We start from the raw sequence: 16716 nt of genomic DNA, 5'->3' as shown, positions 1-16716 counted from the left end.
CTACAAGGTTATATAGCCTATCAGGATATCATATGATACGCCCCGCGCCGCCACTACCGTTACGAGTACATATGCGACCCTGCACTAAATCTACAGTAATGGCCCACCCAAAAACATACTCCTACGTAAGGAAACACACATTAGCTCTAAACTTACCATCAAAGCAGCAACCATAGGAAGGGGGGAGAGAACGGAAGGAGGAACAAGAGGATAGTACTTCTTAATCTCCTTAACCCAGGCCTTATTCGTATCATTACCCACAAACAGCACAGCCTTCCCCCTCTTCCCCATCCTGCCCACCCGTCCAAGCCTATGTATAAAGTCGATAGTGGTGTATGGGACATCGTAAAGAAGCACATTCCTGACGGTCTTGGTGTCAACGCCTCTACTCGCGATGTCAGTGGTCACGAGGACCTTCATCCTCTCGAGTACGCGGGCCGTCGGATCCGCGCTGACTTTCGGGCCAGTGAAGTACTCCACGACGGCAGTATTTCTGCGGTCGTCTGTGTCGCGGTTGAGGTTTGCGGCGTCGAAGCCCTTGTCGCGAAGAAAGGAGACGATCTCGGTGGTGGACTCACGACGGTTCACGAAGACGACAACCTTCTTGACGAAGCCTTCCTCACTGGGCTCCTTGGCAATATGCGAGAGGGAGTTGGCGCAGGCGAGGAGTTTGTTGCCGCGGTAGGGGTTCTGGTCTACGTCCACTACTGACAGGACGACTCTTCGGGGCACCGTGTGGATTTTGGGACTCACGAGGCGTTGCATGTTCGGGTAGAACTTGCGTAGTCGTGTGTCCAGGGACTTTGGAATCGTGGCTGAGCAGAGTATTAGCTTCTTAAGCGCTTGCGCTCGCTCTATTATTGATGTGGTGAGTTGGACGAATTCGCGGTCGAAGAGAGAGTCTGCTTCGTCTGCTACTAGGTGCGTGCATTTCGAGAGGATTTTCGGGCTGTCTTCAGCGAGGCTGGAAAGGAGGAATGGGGTTGACACCAGGACGTCTAAGGGGCCGGAGAAGAGGCGGTTGCGGATCACAGTGGCAGTAAAGTTGCTAGATATCATTGTTGTGCGGAACTTGGCGATGTGGGACATCGACTTTACTACACTTGCTACTTGAGTGACGAGCTCGGAGGTTGGAACTAAGATTATTGCTCGAGGTTTTCCGTGGTTCCCCTTGTCCTCTTTTGGCTCCATGATGGGTATTTCTAGGTCGAATAGATCTCTGACGGGAGCCTTCGGGGTAGGGACTCTCTCCACACATGTTTCTGCTCCATCATTTTTTCGGGGAGCTTCCTCGCTCCGCTTGAGGAAATCAAGAATGGGAGCAACGTATGAAAGTGTTTTTCCGGAACCTGTCTCGGCTGCAATAAGAAAGACTTCATAAGGATTCTTGTCATCAATTGCATGCTTATGCCGCCTCGTGGTCTGGCCCGTCAGCACTGGAATGGCTAACTTCTGAACCGGAGAGGGTTCAACGGTATCTAACCCCTTCAAAGCTCCTTTTATAATACTTTCTTTTATAGACGGCAGTAGATCAAAGTTGTCAAATGAAAACCACTTGTCAACCTCAGTCTTGACCTCGTCTCTTTGCGCTCTTGAAACGACACCAAGGGATTGTGCCATTCTCATATGTTTAGGGTCAAGTTTTTCATTTTTTTGGAACCGTCCCTCAACCTGATCGCGCACCTTGGACCAAGGCCGTCTATTCCTCCACACCGGTTGGGGGATATTAACTTTTGTTCGGTTCATTCCATGTGTTGGCTCTGGTTTCCGCTTGCTCTCGACGGGCCTCTCGGCAACCCGGTCAGAAAGAGTAAAGCGGGAAGGACGCCTTCTTAATGAAGCGCTAGCCACACATCGTGAAAATGTCGGGGGAGAGAATTTAGGAGCGGAAAGAGCACCGAGTCCATGGAGGCACAGCAGACATGCAGGTCGATTTCGGATCATTGTTGATGTTGTTGCTATTGTTGGTAACTTTGGTAATACTCGGGAGTGAGTGGAGCAATTTGTGGTACAGTACCATGGACCAAGGAGGACAGGAAGAGGGAGTATTAGGAGGGGGAGGGGCAAAAGAAAAATCACAACAAGAAACAAAAAGGATGCGCTGTCCCGCAATGGCCAGTGCTGCAGCCAAGTGAGGTGAGGGCAGGAAAATAGAGGTGGGAAGCAGTGGGACTACTGTGCGTCTGAAATAAAGGGTTTTGCACGGATAGGGTGGTATGGGTGAACCAGGAGGGATGAATTCTCCGATGCGAGCGAATGACGAAAGGAAGTGCTTGACGAGGGCTGACCGCAGGGCTGTTCCGGGTGAGATGCAAAGGATAGACAGCGAAAGTATCATAAAACAGCGCGGTAATGGATTCAACTGAGTGAAGCCCGAAGCAAAAGGCAGCTGGAGACCCGTGGGAGCCCAGAAGTGGGACAGCCGAGCTAGCAGGAGAGCAGGTTAGTAAAGAAAAAGAAAAAATCGAGTGAGAAATGAAGAGCCCCATACGGAAAATTGCAGGGATGAGGTTAATCGAAACAGGCTCTGGGGCCAATCAATTCACGGGATTTGATTCTTGGCAGGATCAAGTCTGGGAGAGCCTGGCTGCGTGCATGAGGAGGAAAGCGACAGGGACCTTTCCGTGGTTGTCACGGCAACCAGTGCAATGTTTGTTGTCACATCGAAACCCACATCGAAACCTCCAACCGGTTGTCACAACCACAACTACTTATCTGGTACGGTACCAACCTGCACCCTCTCGCACGCCGCCCATCTCCATCCCCCTCCTCTTATTCACCCATCTCTCTTGTTCATCCACTCATACTCCCACCTTCTCTCCTACATTGCATGCCACTCACAGCAGAGGTAGTAGTAGTAAGGTGAGCGGAGGAAGAATAAAAATAAAAATAAAAATAATCAGCGAAAGGACCAAGAAAGCCCTTATTCGCTCGACCCTGGGATAACCTCCTCCTGTTCTTTCCTTTCTACCCTTCTCTTCGCCCTTAGCTACTCACTTCTGCTAAACAAACCACCACTACTCTTTTCACTTTCTTCTCCTTCTAAACAAAAAACAACAGGAATCGATTCCATTTCGATTGTGTTTCGGCATAGATCACTTGCCATCTAGCTCGCCCCAAGCTGTCTACAGCATACCTGCCCTCGGCTGTAACTCGATCGTCCCATTACATGGCTTCAGGCCCAAGCGTGATTTCTCCTCCCTTTCTTGTTTGTTTTCCCTCGGGATCCCAATGCTCATACTCGAATCAAGGTTACTCCACTACGGATACACAAGGGCTCTATCTCTTCCGGCTCAGATACTTCGGATAAGGAGTCAAGTTTCCCGCTCAGCCGTCCGTTAGCAGATATTAGTCTGATGGAGCGAAGGAGAAATAGCACCTCGTCAGGAGGGCGCAAGGTATAGTTTAGTTGATTGGTGGAAATTTTGTGCGCCGGGCTAATTCGCTTTGCTGTACCAGTCAAATGACGATATTCCAACATCCTCACCTTTCCCCGCAAGCCTGTTTAGTCCAGCGAAAGCAAGCTCACCCCGTGCCTTCTGGGAAGGAAAACATGCCCAGGATAATGCACGCTCTTCTCCTAATGTTGGCCGTCGGTCATCCCTAGAGCGGTTGAAGCGAGCCTCTCGTGTTCAGAATAACACCAAGCTCTTTAACCAGCCTAACGGCCCAAACCTTCCGAATTCAGGGCGACCGTTGAGTTACAGTCCGGGTTTATCATCTCCGTATACTAGCCCACAGTTTGGCCGGGGATCTAAAATTCCGTTGCCGTCTCCGAGGAAGTCAGATGCTTCATCCATTCGTCCTGAAACACCTCCCGGAACAATGGCCAAACTAACGTCCATCCTCACGAGTCCCAGCAGTAGGATGCCAAAACCATCTCTGGTATCAGCCTACAAGACGAATGCTTATGTTAGTGATTTTGCAGGGTATTCGGATGGTGAAGATAATGTCAATCGCAGCCCAAGTCGGCGACCGAAGTCTGTTACTTTCGATAAAGAACCCCCAGAAGTTCTTCAGTATGAAATGGTTACGCCGGATCCATCAGTTGACGGTTCCTCACCGATGCATTATGATTCAGACGAAGACGAAGATGATTATGAAGATGAACTGGAGAACACTCCTGTTATCGAGCCTGATGAGTGGGCAAGGATGACTCCGGAGGCTATAATGAATTCACATCTTGATGATCCTTTCCGCTCTACCCCATCGCCAACCGCACGGCCGCTCCCCCCAATTCCGGGAGCTTTTATCTCACGAGAGGAAAGTAACAGTCCCTCCTCGGGAAGACCGCTTCCTAGCCTACCCGTTACTAAAGCAGACCTTCAGAATATCCAGAAGATGCCTCTTGAGGAGAGGATGAGATTAATGTTGGCTTATGAAGAACATGAAGGGGTCGACGAAAATCCTCGAAGATCCTCAGTAGAGACAGGGGAAATACATGAGGAGCGTGATGAGCTGGGGGAGATGCTGGAGAGCATGGGAATTAATGAGAAGGAGAATACTGGGCCGCTTGATGGACGGGATGAGAGCATGAGCCCGGTTCAACTCATAGAGGATGCTGCATCAGACAGTGAAGGGCCTTCCCCTAATACTAATCGAGATGCCGGCCATGAGAGCGGTTCCTCAAGTCAATATGAATCCGCGTCGGAATACGAGCCTCCACCACCACGCCTTTCTCGAGAGTCCATTCGACGACAAGTGGAGGCTCGGAGAAAGAACTCGTTTGAACCTGGGCTTACCCCTCCTCATGATCTACATGATGAACAAGCCGAACTTAATGATTATGACCAAGAGGCTATCTCGCAGGTGGACGATGGAGCTCAAATCAAGCGGGAAGTATCTGATGATGAGGGAATAGACATGTACAAAGTGCCGGAGATGGACAAGGTTCCAGAACGCCCTGCGTCTCGATTTGCCACGAGATCACCAGATCATGATACTACGACTGATTCGGAAGCTTCTCATTGTGAAAACGATAATGATGATGAATCCAGGTACAGTGAATACGAGGAAAATGAGCTAGATATCCCGAGCAGAGAAGAATCTACTCCTACACCCCCCAATCCCCAGTTATTCTTTTCACCCCATCCGATCGCCAAAGAACCTGGGTTCGAAGAACCGCGGAAGCATAACCAGGGTGAGGCTAGAATGAGCCTTCCTGACCTCTCATCTATGCTTGACCGTGATGGTTTAGGACTTAGTCAGTACATGACTCCTCCCCCACCTCCTCCTCCCGAAACTTCCGAAACTCCCGAGCAAGAGCTTGCTCCCTCAAGTAGTATCGCTCGTGATCTTCTCGCCGAACGAGCGGAAAGCCCCGCGGAAGAAGAGGATGACAATACTTATGAAGACGAGGATACTGGATCGGTTATTAGGCATAAGATCTACCACTCCGATGAGGATGAAGAGGAAGCGGATGATGAGGATGACCGTAGCGATTACACAATTGAAACGGACCATGAGGAGCACGAGGGAGGAGAGGCGGAGGAGGGGAGAGAGGAATGGGAGGAAGACAGATCTCCCTCACCAGTGGCAGAGTCTATCGCAACAATCAGAGCGCCAGGTGGAAAGTTGAAGACGAGAGCAAGTGCAACGCCCGCAGATATGGCACAGATGGCTGCTGCGCGCAGGCAAGTCAGTGGTGATATGAGTGGAGGCTGCCCCCCTGTTCCCCGGATACCTGACGGTTACCGTAGTGGGGGTGATTCATTGTCTGGTAGCGAGGATGAGGGAGATGACGCTGGAGTTCTCTCACATGGCGAGGAGGTCGAGAGAAAAGCTTCAGGTAGGAAGAAGTCAATAGGACTTCCCGCCTTGGGAGAGTTCGAGTTTGACCTCAAGTTGGATGACCTGTCAGAGGAATTTGACCGAGTCATCGAGGCGCAGAAGGTAGAATTTTCGAAACGCTTCCCTAAATCGGAATATTCTAACAGTGTCCAGCGCGGATATCTAATGCGTCAAAATACCCGGGTCATCCATGCCTCAAGCAGGGATCCTGAGGATGACGTAGCTGGCCCCTCGAGACCAGGTCACTCACGGACCCAATCTTGGTCAGTTGAGCCATGGCGAGCGTCTACCAGGAGACGCAGCACGCGTGATTCGCTCGGCGGGAGCGTCCGAAAGAGGCCTTCAAATGTCGGCGCCATGCCATCGGGGGGTAAGGATGGAAAGCTCCTTCCCATGGTGAACGAAAATGATGTCGAGGGCCGAGCAAGTCTCAATTTGCAGCCAGATGACGGCACTGAGAGAGGTAGATTGTTTGTTAAAGTGATTGGAGTCAAAGACCTAGGTTTGCCGCTTCCGCAAGGTGGGAAATTTCCTCCTTCGTTGAATGGATCTTTTTACTAACCACTGCCAGGCCAACCAACCTACTTTTGCTTAACTTTGGACAATGGGCTTCATTGTGTCACCACATCATGGCTGGAGTTAGCCAAGAATGCGCCGATTGGACAAGAATTTGAACTGTTGGTGCCCGAGTGATCATCTGTGAATAATCATCCACTAACTTTACCAGTGTTGTTCTCAACGATTTGGAGTTCCAGTTGACACTTCAAACCAAGCTTGAGCAACCACCCCCACCACCTCCTAGGGCTGTCGTAAAGGCACTTCCCTCCAAGCCAAAGCAATCCACGTTCAGCAGGGTCTTTACCTCTCCTAAGAAGCGGAAGCAGCTTGAGTTACAGCAACAGCAACAGCAACAGCAGCAGCAGAAGCAAGAGCCACCTGCGCCAGCGACGGCATGGGACTTGTTGCATGGGCTCGTCGCTCGCGATGGGTCATTTGCTCGATCTTACGTTTGTCTCAAGGACTTTGAGAGCAAAGCATTTGGTCGTCCATTCACCACCGATATCAACTGTTTTAATGAATGGGCTGTGGATACGGCAAGTGTAAAGAGCAAAAAAGGCCTTCATGGATCCCTCCAGCCTGCTCGAAAGGCCCCCTACAAGATCGGGAAATTGGAAGTACAGCTTATGTTTGTCCCAAAGCCTAAGGGAGCAACCGATGTAAGTAGCAGTGCCCATTTGCTTCGCCGAGTGATACAATCCTAACTAATAGAAAGAAGGAGCTCCCAAAGAGCATGAACGCTGCCATCCGCGAGCTTCGGGAAGCCGAAAGCACACTGGCCAAGACTTGGGAAGGAAACCTTTCGCAACAAGGTGGCGATTGTCCAGTGAGTTTCCATATCGTCCCAGTCTTTATGGACCTGAATACTTACCAGTTATATAGTTCTGGCGGCGGAGATACTTTAAGTTGGTGGGTCCAAGATTGACAGCGTACCACGAGGCCACTCGCCAGCCACGAGCAACAATCAATCTCAGCAAGGCTTCAAAGATTATATATGATCGCAAGGTTCTTGTCGACCCTGAGGTTAAAGGCCCAGGCAAGTCCCGGAGAAAGTCTGGGTTTTCGGAAGACGAGGAAGGCTACATGTTTGTCGAGGAAGGATTCCGGATACGATTCGGAAACGGCGAAGTGATCGACTTCTACGCCGATTCTGCCGCAGACAAACAGGGCTGGATCAAGATCCTCGATGAGACAATTGGCCGGATCCCCGAAAAGCGTGGATGGTGTGACACTGTGCTCTCAAAGGAAGCTAGAGAGAGGGCGGAGAGGGAAAGAGCCCAGGCAACTTCAGCAAAGGTAAAAGCTGCTCAACAACAGATGCGCCAGAATGCACAGATGAACCAGAACCAGAGCCAGAACCAACATGGGGCTCAGCAGCCGCCAAGGTCCACTCGCCGCCCTCCTCCAGCCAACACTCATCGTTGACGCTGCTTGCCGTTATGGCATGAGGTATTCTTCATGTCTACATCCTCGGTATCTGTTGGTCGCTGGGAGACTAGACAATTCCTTTCTCTATTTATTACATTCGTGTGCATGCTTATCTTCTGCTCTATTCTAGGGTTGTATGGTGTATTCTCGAGAATTTCTTCTTGCATAGTTTCTTGTTTCTATCTAGGCATTTCTTTTATGGGCAGTAATATCTTTAATTGCTTGGAGTGATAGGTGCATTTCATTTACAGCAGTTTCAGTGTTTCATATCTTCCATATCTATATTCCTTTTGGAGCGGGTTGAAAGCATATGCGAGTGTATGGAGAGTCTGTGTGTGGTAGGGTGGATATATTCTGCTGGTTATGAGTATCTTGTTTGTTGATTCTGTATACCCTACAGTGGAGTTGCAGCTCCAATAAATGAACTGGCTACTCAATTATCTGCAGCATAGGCAGTGTTTTCTCCTGGACCTGAAGCGATGTGATTGTGGTTGTACAGGTGGCATTAGGATGGTTCCGTACAGAGTCGCATGTTATATGAGGCGGCATATACAAGTTCATGTCTCAAATGTAGTTAACCCAACTATCCATCCATACCAGCTCAAGCACTTTTCACCTTCCTCTTCCTCTTTCCATGCATTGTGGCATAAGTCTTTGCGACATTGACATTAACCGCTCTGTACCCTCCCGCCATCCCCTGCTCCTGCAACCACGGCACCCGAACAGGCGGCACATACCTCTCAACCACCTCCATCAGCCCCGCAACAACCTCCTCTGGTGCGCCCCCCAGTAGTCCAACAAACCCCGCGCGCGCAACACCCAGAGCATCCGCCAACCTAGCCTCCGACCCCCTTGGCAACTGCACCAACCTCACAATCTCTCCACCCTCCCCCTCCCCGGAAGCCAGCGCGCAAAGGAGGGGAATATGCGAGTGCAGCAAGGAAGCCTGCGGGTCCACCCGCGTGACGAATACTACCCTCATCGCTGGTTTTCTATTCTCCTTCCCCACTTGTGTTGCAGGTGGCGCGAAGGCCACCGGCCTCCGTTCCCCCGCTAGCTCTTCCAAGCACGCGGTAGTGGAGTTTAAGCCTATGGTTAGGTACCTGCTAATTTCCGGCACTGGCGGAGGTGGTAGGGTTGTTGTTGTAGTTGTAGTTGAGGAGGAGGGTGAGGTGCGTTTGCTCCTCCTGTTTCGTTTTGATGTAGACGGCGGGGGTAGCAGGAGGCGCTTGCGCGCCCCGATTGGGGAGAGGATATTAGTGAGGTGTTCTAGGATTGTGGTTTGGGCGGTGAGGGCGATTGCTGGCCTGTAGTGGTGCGTTAGTGAGTCGCGGAGGTGTGTAGGTAAGTGGATGGGGGATGGAATAACCATTGTATTGTTGGGTAGGGAGTGTTTAGGGTGAAGAGGAGTTTTGGTTTTTTGTTTGTGGTTGTGTTTGGTTGAGGGGTGGGGATGGGTTTGGTAGCCATTGTGTGTACTCGAGTAGCAGTGATGGTGTTTAAGGGTTTCTTTTCTTTGTTTTCCCTCTTGCCTCGGTGTGAGGGCGGGGGAAGTTTTATGGGGTGCTGCCTTGCTAGTGGGATCCCTGCAGGAACATATGAAGTATCTTACCGTGTTCATACGGGAGAGGGTGATTGTCCCAGGTACAGTAGCAGTGGGTTGAAGGTATGTTGTGGCAGTGGCGGTGGGGAATACCGGTGTGAGGTCGAGTGTGTGTTGAGGTATCATATATTCCTGTATCTGGTAGGGTGTTGACCTCATGGTAACCTTTCTATGTAAGATAGGCGGCTTGGCATACAAATAGTTACTATTTAAGCTGCATTACAAGTCCCTGGCATGAACGGAGTGAACATTAGGGGGTCCCGGGTCTGCCGAAGCCCTTTGCCAAGGACACCAAAGTAGTTAGCATAAAAATAATCAAAAGGGTGGGGATTTAATGAAAAAGGTATATTCTTCGCATCACTGGAGTAAATAAACTTTAAAATAGATAATAAATATTAAGAATTATTAAAAATAATGATAAATACAAAATATTAAAAATTAAAAATTATTTAAAATAATGATAAATACAAAGGATTAAAAATTAAAAATTATTTGTAGTTCACCAGCGAGTGTGGCCTCCAGAAGCAGTAATAATAACCTGTATTCTTTGCAGCATTGAATTGACAAAGGTTAAAAGATGCTCTTCTGAAATTCTATCCCATTCTTCCCGTATTGCCTCCCCATTTCCTCCAACCCATGTGGCCTTGGATGCCGCTGGTTTAGTTTATCCTTAAGGATAAACCAAACATTCTCAATTGGGTTGAGATCGGGAGAAGCAGGGTGCCAGTTGAGCTTTGGGATACCATACTGCTTCCTGATCCGCCGAGTATAATGTGCTGGGTGAGTAGAAGCCCTGTCCTCCATGAGCCAGAGAGGACGAGGAGCCTGCTAACTCTCTCGCTTTCAAAAAGGCTGGAGTACCAGGACTAAGACGTTATCTACATAATGTCTTGATGTTATGGTGCCCCATCCAGTCCTTATCCCAGAGAATGGGATTGTATTTCTTGGCCCCCAAGATCCCACCCCATACCATAATGGTATTGGATTTGGGGAACTTTAGGAGGAGATAATCATCATGATACTCCTCCCTCGGGTGCCGGGTCACCCAAACCCAACTTGTGTAGCCTGATAGCCACACATAACACTGGTCAGTCCAAATGACCTGGCACCAATCCTCCTCTGTCCAATCCTGGGGGGCTGTTGTGAAGGCTCAGTGTAGCCTTTTCTTTCGCTTGTCGAGGAATGGCTTTTTTTGGGCAACCCTCTGGGAATAGTCTTCCATCTTGAAGGCTTTCTGGAGGGTTCTCTTGGAGGCTTGGATGCCACAAGCTGCAGCGACCTCAACGAATCGCATTCGGTGATGGGTGGCACTCATGGTAGCTGTGGCTACTAGTCGAGAACATGTGGGAGTGTCGAGTGAAAACTTCCTTCCCTTGGGCTTCTTCAGCGTGGCGGGTAACTAACATATATTGTAGACAGTACCGAGACTAAGTTTCTGATCTTCAGCAATCTGTCTATAGGTCCAGCCTGCCAAATTTCGCAAGGTTTGGACTGCGCATCATTGTTTATAGAATGTCTATTCATGCTTTGGGTCTTCTATTTTTCTAGATAGTATTCATGTGAGTTCTGTTTTTAATTTTCTTTAATTGGGAATAATTAACTTACTGACAGTGTTTTCCTTTTTCTTTCTCATTTGGTGGTTGGTAAAAGTTTGCAATATTTCACAGGATTGATACTTCTTGCTAACATACGTACCAGGAACTATTCTCTCTTTTTAATCAAATTTCCCCCTTTTTGATGACTTTTATATTAACTACCATTACTATTTACAGGTGTGATCCGGTATCCTTGGCAAAGAGCTTTGGCACATCTGGGATCCCCTAATGTTCACTCCGTTCATGCCAGGGACTTGTACCTTTTCCTCTTAATACAGAGAGGGTGAGCGACAGGTATAGCCAACATCACCCCTCCATCTTAATCAAGCGGCGCTATCAACTTTTGTACCTTCTGTTGCACTTTAGTTATGATACATGACAAATCCACTAGTCATTTTACACAGAGCTATCATCAATCATATTAGAGAGCCATATGAGAACAAATATTAGAGGTTACTAGCATAATTGTATAACAGGGCTTCCTATGGGAAGATAGATACCAAGGTTGCGACTGGACCAAAATGAAATCTTCTGGGAATAAATATAATAAAATCTCAACATCTCAGCAATAGAGTCTGAAGAAACAAAACAGTAAAACTTACTGTCATTAAGCTACAGCTTTACTCCATTAAGTCCTGATCTCGAGAGGTAGTTAATTGCCAGAGTAGAGGAGAACTCGCATATACTTAAGTAGATTTCATATACTGCCAGTTGCTTTCTATCATTACTATGCATTTGTGAACATCCAACTTCTTTGCACTGTCTAGCCAACTACTATGGCTCAGACCAAAGATCCTCTATAGCAAACTAGACTACTCTATAGTTTGCTAACATCTACCCGACAGAAGTGTTTTAGCTGCTGCATCTACAATGCAACTACAGGAGTAACAACTCTTCTCATAGTAGGTATGTTAGTGATAAGCTGTAAAGCCCGAGCGTATACAAGACCAACTATGGAACACTCTACATATATATACTTAGTCTTCTACAAGCATCGGCAGCTCCTGAACATCTATCATATTCTACTCTATTCCATATCATTTCTGATGATGGCCATGTAGCTTTCCTGATGGACCCCTTGAGAGGTTGACTACCAATAGGCTCTATCCACAGTCAACCCTCCTAGAAGTAGATCTCATTGTGACCTCAGACTAAGGTCTTAGAGTTCTTAATAATTCTCTAATACTATTACACTTTTGGGACAATGGACTTCAGTTACCTTGCCCCTAGGCTCTGGTAATATCACATGCTACTTCTAATTTCAGCATAGTATTACTCCATCAGCTCTAGTTGGTTTTGCATAAAACTACCTGGAGACCATTTTCCAAGTTCCCCTCTACCGTCTCATGTATCCTGCAGGCAGCCTCCGGTCGACTGGAGGGCGTGAGCATATATGGTATTACAGAAATATCTCTACTAATAGACTTTTACTAGACTTATAACAATTTTCCAAGATATAGCCCATGACACTAGGGACTTATAATGGGGCTCAAGGGGGATGCTAGCCACTACACTTCCAAGTTACAGCATGTTCGGAGCTCCACTGGTTGTGTGGGAGTGGTCCGTAAAATCTTAGACTCGATATCCTATTTAACTTCGTGTGATAAACATTCTAGTAACTTCCTCTGAAGCCCTCTGTAACATGTCAATTTCAAGGTAGGGTAACTTGGCTCTATAGTAGGGTAACCCATAGCCCAAGGCTTGGTAACTCTGGTTTGAAGGTTGTATAACCATTGCTCCTTACTAGTATCTATGTACTTCTTATTATAGCATAGCATGTCCAACTGAGGTACCTAACTAATAGTACCTCTACACTACTCAGTAGACTCTGGTCTACCACCATTCCTACCATGGTAGTCTCTTGACTCTGGTATGGATATAGGTTTAGTGAACTGTAATAGTACTCTGTAGTGTCTCATTACATCCAATTACTTTTCCAAGTCCTGAGATTACACTAGAAGTAGTCCACATATTGTATTAATGAATGGTGAATATATTAATTTGCTTTTACTTCGAAATATGGGGGTTGGTCTACTGGTTGCTTGATATTTTATGCTAAAGCTTCTGCAAAGATATTCACTATTTTGAGTTGTTCAGGAGTTAATCTTCCACTAAATCTGGATGGTTCTCCTCTATGTCTTCCTCTATTTCTATTTCCCGTATTATCATTAACTCCATCACCTGGATCTCTTCCTGTTGCTGCAGAATTCAGGAGATCTCCTACTGTACCGTTTTCCTTAGTATATGAAGGTCCTTCTCTCAGGTCCACTGCTCCTGGAGGTTTTATTTCCTCAGGACTGGATTCTAGTATTGTCCTCTTACTACTTTAAGGGGTTGCAGCCAGACTCTTCACTTTTTTTCCAATACTATTTCCATTATATCAAAGAGACAGATTTTATTATTCTGAATGGTTTGGGTAAAGTTAAGATAACTTTCTGCTGTCCTTTCTTCTCTGATTTCCAGATTCGATATCCAGGTTTGGAAAAGTTAATTGTGCTTGGTCTGTTGCCATGGGAATTCCTGAAATGTCAGTTTTAGCGTGAAGTCTCTTTCAATAGCATCTTGTTGCAGTCTAGTAATAACCTCTTCATGATGCTCATGTCGAGTGTCTTGTTTTGCTAACCTAGCAGCTCCTACCGTAGCCCTTCTAGTTTGGATCTCATAAATTACTGCCCCTACTATAATATGCAGACATAGTATAACTATGATATCATTATCATGTAGCTCTTGTCCTTCCAACAACTGTTGTTGTATACTCATCATTGGCCTATACAGCAGCAGGTAAGATTCGGAATGTGATATTCGTCAAATTAAGATTTCCTTTAACATCTTCTTGTAATTGTTTTAGTACAATTCTGATCCTACTAGTAAGTCTTGTCCAGTCTGCTGTTTGGGTATTCAGACATGATGTAGTACTTCACAGGGTTGGAGTAGCTGCTCGAGAGGTATCAGAAACACTAGAAGCTATTCCAACAAAATCAGGATCTGGCTACCTTCTATCCCGAGGTTGTGAGATAGGGTAACTAAAAGTCGCAGAATTATCATAGATTGAGGTTTCTATTAGATCACTACTAGTTATTCTGTTGAGAGTTTAGAACATGCCTTTTTCTTGGATTTGGGCTAAGAAGCTCAGGTTCAAAAAGATAATTGTATGTAAAAGATTGGCGGCTGGACACCTAGTATCGAGGCTGTATCGTATGGAAAGAGGTGTTATAGACTCAGATAAATTCATAGGTAGAGAGCCTTGACAACAAGGAGATCTAACAATATACTGTTAGGCAGAGACAACCTGTATAGACTCAGAGATGTCTAGGCCAATCAGGATTCATTTCTGTAAACAGAGATTTATCTAGAAAGCCTTAAAGGTTTTTCCTTTTATTTATTACTACTAAGAGTAAGGTAAGGTAGAATAGAATTGTGTAAATAATATCATATGTTAAGATCTCTTCTCCATTGCTTGATGTTTAGAAGCTTGGCAGGTACTTTGATATTTATATCCTCTATTGAGGTATTTGCAGACAACATCTATCTTATATACAAATTATGTACCTCTCTATTATAACTTGTGATGTCGGTTATTCTTTAAAAGAGTGAACACCAGTAGACTCTGAAAACCATTACACCCTCTTTGGTAATTACTATTTTATTTCTCAGAAGACTTTAGTGCTTCTAATAGAAATTATCCAATGGTCAGAGTTTGCAGATTTTTGGTCTAGTTCTCAAGTTAAGCTATGTTGGTCTCAATTGTCTTTCCTATAGATAAAATGATCAGTTTCATCTTGAGCATATATTTGCAGGAGTAGTCATATATGCAACCTTCCTGGGTTGTCAACATTGAATTTTAATAATTTCTGATCCAACTAATAGATTTCTTCTGGGCAACTTTCTACCAATTCACAGCATGCTATTCTACTGAATTGGCACATAATACCTTACTCAACTGCTTCTCATTATTCTCTGTAGCAGCACTTTGGTCATTATATAGTATTCATGATAATTCCTGTAGCCACAACACATACCTTGATCTAGTTGTAACATTCTGTAAAGCCCATTAGCTTATTCAATAGTGTTTCCTAGAGGTTCTAAACTCTTTTCACTATCGTGAGTTGGATGGAAATGTGTTAGATCATTGTATAAATCCTCTAACATTCAATATCATATTTTTGTGCCAAGACCTCCTATTACTTACAGTCTATGCTAAGGATACTCTATCTTTCAAGCCTAGTGACTCTCTGAGTAGTTGACAGATTTACTCTATTCTACTTCCTAAACCTTCTTAAAGGCCCTCTCTTATATATCCTGCGAACAATATCTAGTGAGATAGATGGTAGTGACATATATAGTGTTATGCTGACATTTTCAATTCTGAGGTATTATAGTCACAGGATGTAACTGAGATAGATATGTACGATGATGTGCAAACCTTATAAAGAGGCCAGAGGGAGGTATTAGAGATCAGAGATTCCAATTCAGAGTAGGGTTACCCTACTTAGGGTGGTTTTCAGGTATTGGATCCTGGTACTCCTAATAGACTAAGCCTGTGACTGTTGTATTTTGGATATTATGTTTTGGCAATTAATTGAACTAAGTTCGGTATTTCAGAAACTACTTTGAATGTTGTTGGATAAAAAGAATGCATTGCAAGCTGTCATGAGAATCTCATAGAAGTTTGATTTTGAAATACCATATTCATGTCTTTCAAATTTCCATGTATACCTTTCTAATAGTAATGCTGTAACTTACAATCTAAAAGTATATCAGATAATACTACTTTATTGTAAGGTACAGAGTGGAAAGAAATAATTACTAGAGTTATGGAACTCTGGTAACTGTTGTAGAAGAAGGAGTAGCCTAGAAGCTGTATGAAGGGGGAGAAGAAGACCTAAATGGCTAAGTGTTATCTATATCTACCACATCAATATCCTCCACAGCCTCCAAAACAGGTTTTAGATACTGAGGATGGACCTGGATAGAGTAGATTTGAAATTAGAACTCATGAGGTCTATTACAGTTTTTGGGCATAAGGTTTGAAATCAAAACACCAGGGAACCCTTATAATCCTTTCTTTAGTGCTGAACTTTTGAGTTTTATGGATCAAGGTTACTAAACTTTCATAGTATGGTTATAACTACAATACTGTTTCTAGCTGTTTATAGCTCCTAGCTTCTACTATTAGGTAATTACAGTAACAACTATTTTCTCCCTTCTTTATAGTACTTTTAACTCTACAGCCATGAAGGGTTTCTATAATACTTTTCTGATAACCGGGTATGCTTTTCTACTCACTTGAATATCTCCACTACTATAACGATCCCTCCTCACTTAGTTAGTTCTTGGCGATGGGGAACGATACTTCTCTTCTTCTTATATTTCTTTTCTTAGTCTTACGATAGCAATAGGCCTCTGCCTATGTTGTCTATAGTACAAGACCTCTGTCTTCTATCGGGAATGCCTATCGTAAGGTTTCTCTAATTCGTCTTCATGAAGAGCTTTCCTTGGCATAACGATAATGTTGCAATAAAGATAAAGATCGTAAACGTGTTTTATATTGGTTAAAGTAATAAGTAGGAAAAGTACTTAGAACAAAGTGTAAAGAACCTATCCTCCTCGGCCGCCTCGGCCTCCTTATATAGTGTTCTTCCCACCTGTAGTTATGTGATCCAAAGTAGTCACATGTGCAAAACCAAATCATAACAAACTAGTCATTTGACCGACATGGTCACATGCTCAAAACCCATGACC

The 16716-nt window shown here is 45.5% G+C and overlaps 3 protein-coding genes; 1 reads left to right on the top strand and 2 right to left on the bottom strand.

Annotated features, from left to right (window-relative positions):
* Window positions 1-90: 90 nt before the first annotated feature.
* On the bottom strand, window positions 91-1944 carry GSTUM_00000457001 (uncharacterized protein; the record flags this gene model as incomplete). The annotated part of the gene is made up of 1 exon (XM_002837616.1): window positions 91-1944. One exon carries the CDS (start codon window positions 1942-1944, stop codon window positions 91-93), a length of 1854 nt encoding a protein of 617 aa, XP_002837662.1.
* A 1881-nt stretch (window positions 1945-3825) lies between these two features.
* GSTUM_00000456001 (uncharacterized protein) lies at window positions 3826-7834 on the top strand (the record flags this gene model as incomplete). XM_002837615.2 has 10 exons in its annotated part: window positions 3826-5434; window positions 5534-5892; window positions 5944-6310; window positions 6362-6467; window positions 6518-6544; window positions 6606-6679; window positions 6717-6751; window positions 6810-7007; window positions 7064-7174; window positions 7231-7834. 10 exons carry the CDS (start codon window positions 3826-3828, stop codon window positions 7771-7773), a joined length of 3429 nt encoding a protein of 1142 aa, XP_002837661.1. The 3' UTR covers window positions 7774-7834.
* Window positions 7835-8326: 492 nt separating this feature from the next.
* GSTUM_00000455001 (uncharacterized protein) lies at window positions 8327-9454 on the bottom strand. XM_002837614.2 has 2 exons: window positions 9146-9454; window positions 8327-9083 (listed from the first exon to the last, which is right to left on the bottom strand). Exons 1-2 carry the CDS (start codon window positions 9244-9246, stop codon window positions 8378-8380), a joined length of 807 nt encoding a protein of 268 aa, XP_002837660.1. The 5' UTR covers window positions 9247-9454; the 3' UTR covers window positions 8327-8377.
* Between the last annotated feature and the right edge of the window lie 7262 nt (window positions 9455-16716).

This window comes from Tuber melanosporum (assembly GCF_000151645.1).
Source record: "Tuber melanosporum whole genome shotgun sequence assembly, scaffold_197, strain Mel28".
In the NCBI taxonomy this organism is placed as follows: domain Eukaryota; kingdom Fungi; phylum Ascomycota; class Pezizomycetes; order Pezizales; family Tuberaceae; genus Tuber; species Tuber melanosporum.
The sequence above is the reverse complement of the archived record's forward strand: the minus strand, read 5'-3'. Positions and strand labels throughout refer to the sequence as shown.

What these genes read in the sequence shown, in the direction of transcription:
- GSTUM_00000455001 (XM_002837614.2), bottom strand. Translation starts at nt 9,246, where the DNA reads ATGGCTACCAAACCCATCCCCACCCCTCAACCAAACACAACCACAAAC. An exon ending in CCCTACCCAACAATACAATG is followed by an intron (nt 9,084 to 9,145) that starts GTTATTCCATCC and finishes GCACCACTACAG; the next exon opens with GCCAGCAATCGCCCTCACCG.